This window comes from Ammodytes marinus (assembly GCF_949987685.1).
Source record: "Ammodytes marinus genome assembly, chromosome: 12".
Lineage (NCBI taxonomy): Eukaryota > Metazoa > Chordata > Actinopteri > Uranoscopiformes > Ammodytidae > Ammodytes > Ammodytes marinus.
The window spans coordinates 30,771,226-30,778,725 of NC_137216.1; the positions used below are offsets into that span (position 1 = coordinate 30,771,226).

General features: G+C 43.5%; 1 protein-coding gene across 1 annotated transcript in view; it reads left to right on the plus strand.

Annotated features, from left to right (window-relative positions):
- Nucleotides 1-7,500, plus strand: part of LOC307258871 (bone morphogenetic protein receptor type-2-like) — a gene marked incomplete at both ends in the record, with an annotated part of 23,451 nt that overhangs the window by 5,900 nt on the left and 10,051 nt on the right. The window contains 6 exons of the mRNA XM_080038537.1: nucleotides 732-926; nucleotides 1,551-1,760; nucleotides 2,780-2,887; nucleotides 3,298-3,389; nucleotides 3,672-3,905; nucleotides 5,518-5,632. Of these exons, the coding sequence (XP_079894663.1) occupies nucleotides 732-926; nucleotides 1,551-1,760; nucleotides 2,780-2,887; nucleotides 3,298-3,389; nucleotides 3,672-3,905; nucleotides 5,518-5,632 (954 nt within the window). The remainder of the gene's footprint in view (nucleotides 1-731; nucleotides 927-1,550; nucleotides 1,761-2,779; nucleotides 2,888-3,297; nucleotides 3,390-3,671; nucleotides 3,906-5,517; nucleotides 5,633-7,500) is intronic.

Below are 7,500 nucleotides of genomic sequence, written 5' to 3' on the forward strand. Positions count from 1 at the left end.
AAAATCACTATTATAATATAATGAATGAGGTTTTTTCTTCCCTCAGTCTTCCCTCAGTCTTCCCTTGGCCCAGCTGTCCTGTTAATCCTAACAGTTCATTTTACCATGTGTGATGTCACACATGTGAAAAAATGTAGGGTTAGACAGTGAGACCATAAAACACTCTTTCTGCCTTTTCTCAGGCTAGGATGAACCGATTTCTAAAATGTTTGCACATTTATACTACATAGGATCTCAGAGTTCAATACAACTTCATATTTCCACCGGTGAAGTAGGTCTTTAACTCAGAAATATCATTACAACAAGTGCTTATACAGCAATAAAATGATTCCCAAATTGAAAGACAGCTGGTCCTGATGGCCTTGGTATAGAGTTCTATAAGGCATTTGCTAAATTGTACCAAAATGTGTGTCTCTTTGTACCCCAGGTTTCCAGGCCGATGACACAGACAGAGAATGTGCCTTGATTATGTACACACACACACACTGACTCTCTCACACACACACACACACACACACACACACACACTGACTCCCTCACACACACACACACACACACACACACACACACACACACACACACACTGACTCTCTCACACACACACACACACACACACACACACTGACTCTCTCACACACACACACACACACACACACACACACGACTGTTTCAGGAAGTTTTATGAACAATTGTACTCATCCGAATTTTTTTTTTATCTCCTTGTACCCTAGGTTTCCAAGCCGATGACACAGACAGAGAGTGTGCCTTCACTGACCATCTCCAGGGGGCGGGACCTAGCAGCGAACCGGCCAATGAGCTTCGAGGATCCGTGAGAGAGAACGCTACGATTCGCTGCAGCCGCGGCTCTCGCTGCTACGGGCTGTGGGAGAAGAAGCCGGACGGAGAGACACACCTGGTGAAGCAAGGTGATTATATACATGAAGACAGACAGACGGACGGACAGACAGACAGACAGACAGACAGACAGACAGACAAGCACAGACACACACACACAAACACACAAATATACACACATGCACACACAACACACACTCCAATTACCTTTTATGATTAACAAATAGTATCGCAGATAGTTGAATCTCAGTTTGAAAAGGCAGACCTTACTATGATAAAATAGTATGCCCCAATTTTAGCATAGGCTACTGAAAACAAAGTACGTACTTTTTATTTTTAGTTTGTAGAATAGTCAAAAGAAATGCATTGAAACACTAACAGCTAACTCTCCATACTTGCAAGATGTTGGACTCACATTGGTTACACACACACACGCATATACACACACACACACACACACACGCACGCACACACACACACACACACACACACGCACGCACACACACACACACACACACACACACACGCACGCACGCACACACACACACACACACACACACACACACACACACACACACACACACACACACACACACACACACACACACACACACACACACACACACACACACACACACACACACACACACACACACACACACACACTAACAGTCTACCCTGCCTTGTACTTGCAGGATGTTGGACTCACATTGGGAACCAGCAGGAGTGCCGTGGCGACCGTTGCCTGGTTACGGCGCCGCCCTCCCAGGTTCAAAATGGCAGCTACAGATTCTGCTGCTGCAGCCGAGATCTGTGTAACGTCAACTTCACCGAGGCTCCAACCGCCGAGCACACGCCAGACCTGAGGCCTATGAAGACAGACAGGAGGGGGGACAGACAGACAGGTGAGAGGGGCGGACAGACAGACAGACAGACAGGAGAGGGGACAGACAGACAGGTGAGTAGGGCTGACAGACAGACAGACAGACAGACAGACAGGTGAGTAGAGCCGACAGACAGACAGACAGACAGACACGCCAGACCTGAGACCTATGAAGACAGAGAGGAGGGGGGACAGACAGACAGGTATTACACTGGATCTTTACTTATCTAAATATACTTACTTTGTGTTGATTCTACATTAATTCAGACAGACAGACAGACAGACAGACAGACAGACAGACAGACAGACAGACAGACAGACAAACAGGTATTACACTGGACTTTTACTTTTTATTATTAGCCTATATAACATTTTAACATTATTTTGTGGGCATTTTTTCTTCATTTATTTAGACAGAGGGGAGACACACACAGGTGAGTAGGGCCAACCTACAACGACTTAGGCTGGGTGATAGGGGATAGGGGATAGGGCCTTCCAGGCAGCGCTACCTTGAAGGCTCCGTTGGGGGGCACAACACACCATCAAGCTGTCTGTTGTTATTTTTATCCGATCTACTTCGCACACAAATCGGCACATTAACGGACAAGCGAAGTCGGATAAGAACACCTAGATAACTCGTTCATAGTCGGCATTTTCTCTGCATGTATACAGGGATCGGACATCGCATATCGGAGTTCTCGTTCTGCGCTTGCTCCAGAATCCCTGCGGAGGATTTCACAAGGAAGTGGAAGGAGACGACGTAATAAATAGTAGGGTTGTTGCCGGAAGGGAACCGGACGTGGCTCTATAACCACTTGTTGAAAGGGCTACAGCGCCACCTAGCATAGTGGAGACAGCCATGCATCGGACATTTATCGAATATTTGAAAGGCCATGTATACTCAGACAAGTGACACGGTCCGTTCGAGTGTCTAGTTCGGAATATTTGAGAATCCAATCCAGTTGTCCCATGGAAACATACTGAGTGATGTAATCTATGATGTCACAGTGATGTAATCTATGATGTCATTGTCCCCAACAGATCACAAGCCGCTAAGTCGTGAGGAGTCAGCGCTCATCGCCCTGGTGACCGTGGCCATAGCAGCCGTCGTCATAGGGGCGTTGTTCCTGGGATACCGTATGATTAGAGGTGACACACACACACACTCAAGTCATTCAGTCACTCACGCACACACACACACACACTTATTCAGTCACACACTCACACACTCACTCACTCTCGCACTCACTCACTCATTCACACACACACACACCGAACGCTAACTCTCACTCACTCACACTATTGACAACATGCACTCACTCACTCACTCATACACAGACAGACAGACAGACAGACAGACAGACAGACAGACAGACAGACAGACAGACAGACAGACAGACAGACAGACAGACAGACAGACAGACAGACAGACAGACAGACAGACAGACAGACAGACAGACACACACACAGACAGACACACACACACACACACAGACTAACCCTCTCTTTTATTAATAACATAATATTAATTGGCACCATTTCTTTGCTGTGATTCTCAGGAAAGCAGAAGCTCAGTCTGTCGGCTCTGGATGTGATGGAAGCAGCGAACACAGATTCTAATGTCGACCTGGACAATCTGAAACTACTGGAGGTCAATACACACACACACACACACACACACACACACACACACACACACACACACACACACACACACACACACACACACACACACACACACACACACACACACACACACACACACACACACACACACACACACACACACACACACACACACACCTGTGTGCCAATCAAGTGTACATAAACATACGTTACCTGAATATCAGAGGACCTAGCATTGAACCTTGTGGGACACCATACCTCCGTCTCTGTCTCTCTAACTCCTCCCCTTTCTCTCCCTTCCTTGCAGCTGATTGGTCGAGGGCGTTACGGCACGGTGTTCCGCGGTTGCCTTAACGACCGCTGTGTGGCCGTTAAACTCTTCAGCTCATCGAATCGCCAGAACTACGTCAACGAACGTTCCATCTACAACGTTCCGTTACTACAGCAACATGACAACATCGCACGATTCCTTAGCGCAGACGAAAGGACTGGTGTTGACGGGCGGCCTGAATTCCTCATATTAATGGAGTTTTACCCACACGTAAGTTAGTTTTAAAAGGTGCTACGAGGGGCTTTCAGGTTGTGTTAATTCTAGCGCCCCCCCTTTGGACAAAAGCGGTAGTGTTTTTACCACGCCAGCTGTTGTTCCTGGGTGAGCGTATATACCCATGACAAAGGCATTAAGAAAAACCATATAAAAATTAGCATTCGTTGCACTGATGGTCTCGTTTGCTGTTACATGTAATTTATGATCATCAGAGGAAAAATTAGACTGTTTCAGAAATATTTAAAAGTTGCTCATAGCACAGTATGTGTCCGTTAAAGATGGTCGTATAGGAGAAATATACAGACGCAAACAGACAAGGTTTAGTCAAATAAAACACCTGAATGTACATGTTGGACCTTTTGATTTATACTAGTATGAAAGAAGACATGTTATGGAAGATAAATAGACAAAAATCTAGAAATTGACTAGTGCTTAAAAAACAATGTTATTGCTTACAGTGACCTATAGGGGGAGCTCACACACACACAGACACACACACACACACACACACACACACACACACACACACACACACACACACACACACACACACACACACACACACACACACACACACACACACACACACACACACACACACACACACACACACACACACACACGCCTCTGACTGATCTACATTAGACGTGCTATTGTGCTACAGGACGGCGCCTTCAAAGCTACTTCCTGTCTGCAGCCAATGAACGAACACACACACACAGTACACACACACACACACACACACACACACAGTACACATACACACAGTACACACACAGTACACACACACACACACACACACACACACACACACACACACACACACACACACAGTAGCATCAAATCTTTATAATTTTCTATCATTCACAATCGTACACATCAACAAATTGCTTCCTGTTTACAACAAACAACAGACTGTTTACTTACACACACACACACTGCTACACACACACACACACACACTGCTACACACACATGCACTCACACTGCTACACACACACTCACACACACAGCTACGAACACACACACACACTCACAGTTTAGTTTCTGGTCGGTTGGTTTGCTGCATTCCTCTGTAGCGGTCAGACAGTAATTACCGGCTTAACTGTCTGTTCTCACACACACACACACACACACACACACACACACACACACACACACACACACACACACACACACACACACACACACACACACACACACACACACACACACACACACACACACACACACACACACACACACACACACACACACACACACACACACACACACACACACACACACACACACACACACACACACACACTGCGGCAGACTTATCCTTTAAATAAGGATTGTAATTGGGCTGTATAACCCCTGGTCAATGCACACATAATCTATCTATTTACACAATACGTTTTCTGCGTCACAATTTCAACGAAACTTGAACTGTTTTTATCTCTTATGTCTCAGGGCTGGCTGAAAAAGTTAACGTGTGTGTGTGTGTGTGTGTGTGTGTGTGTGTGTTTCTCTCTCTCTCTCTGTCTGTCTGCCTGCCTGTCTGTCTGCCTGTCTCTCTCTCTCTGTCTTTCTGCCTGCCTGTCTCTCTGTCTCTCTCTCTCAGGGCTGTCTGTCTCGATACCTCTCCCTCCACACCGTAGACTGGTTGACTTGTTGCAGAATGAATCACGGTGTCACTAGAGGACTGGCCTTCCTGCACACTGAACTCTACAGATCAGGTAACAGCAAATCAGCATAATATTACAATATACACTCACCGGCCACTCTATCTATATATATATATCTATATCTATATACAGTCATATGAAAAAGTTTGGGAACCCCTCTCAGCAGGCAACATTGCACTGATTTGTTGAACCATGTACAGATACACAATCTGCAGCCAGATGTTCTTGCAGGTCTTTGGAGGTGATCTTTGGGTTGTGTGCAACCATTCTCACAATCCGCCGCATATGCCGCTCTTGTACTTTTCTTGGTCTGCTAGACCTGGGTTTAACTGCAACTGTGCCTGTGTCCTTCCATTCCCTGACAACGTTCCTTACAGTAGAAATTGACAATTGAAACCTTTGGGAAAGCTTCTTGTAGCCTTCCCCTAAACCATGATAATGAATAATCTTTGTTTTTAAGATATTTTGGGAGCTGTTTTGATCATCCCATTCTGTCTCACTTCAGCAGAGAGTCAAAGAGAAGTGCAACTTGCATGTAGGCACCTAAAATACATTTTCTCATGATTAAACAGACATTTCTATGAGGTTCAAGGCTTAACAACATAATCCAACCAACTTTGTGTTTAAAGTCATCAGTTTTACATGCTGTTACAGGCATTAAAATCAACAAAACCACAAGGGTACCCATATTTTTGCACAGCCAGTTTTTCACATTTTATTTTATTTCACACAACCAAATACTGCTTTTCAAAAAATCTTTGTTTGGAAAACATCCCAGTAGTTAGCTGTTCCTGGTAAATTAAAGACATACCACTTTTATCTTTTTTTTGTGAAAGCAGAGTCAATTATAATGCCGGCTGGTTCCCAAACTTTTTCATATGACTGTGTGTGTACATATATATATATACATATATATGTTATTTGATTAATATCATGGAATTTAAAGGTGCAGTCAGAAATTCTGGAGAATGCTTGTTGTTAAACACTGGATTTTTTTTAAAGTTAAGTTAAGTCTCTTTATTTGTCAATTGACACACACACATGCAATGTAAGTTTCTCACACATGGCAATTGAAATAAAATTCTCGCTCACCCCTCCTACCTCTCGTTTCAGAGTGCACACATTAGGCCTACAGTCGGGTAGTGGATCGTGAGGAGATATTCACTGATTTTGACAACATGCGTTCTCCAGAATCACTGACTCCATCTTGGGCTGTTAAATTAATTTTTTAATCGATTGACAGCCCTAGTTTTAATTAGTTCAAACAGTTTCTATCAGACAAACAATAGGGAATATATTGTTAGTGTGGGACTATATTCAGCGGCGGATGAATCCACACACACTGGCCGTGAGTGTTTTCATGACAAAGATGATGTTCAGTTTAACTCCAGTGCACTGCTCCCCCTGGTGGAGACACAGGGGAAATAAACCATCAATATTGTCCTGTCTTCATTTGAGCCTGATAACTGTCTTTTGTTTAGATCATTTATCATATTATGTAAAGAAAAAAACTCCCAAATTTGAGAACTACATGCTAAGAATTTCAAACAATAACAGTTGTATCAACTAATTCTCTGTCATACAAAAAACAAAACAAAACCGTATGATTGATCTGATCTGTTGTCTTTGGGTTTTTTTTATTTATTTATACTTATGTGTCATGTTTTTCTTTTTAGCTTTCAAATACAACCCCTGCTGTACTTATTTCATTCCACATTTTTGAAACTGAAACCACCCCCTGTTCTTTTTGTTCTTTTTATTGTCTCTATGTAAAAAAAAAGATGGAGCAGTGTATATTTTGCATCAATATGATTGTAAACTGCATATACGAATGTGTCTCCAAATAAAGATAATTAAAAAAAAAAAAAAAAAAAAAAACCAAGTCGGACAATATGTTGATTCAAACATAAAACAGTGTT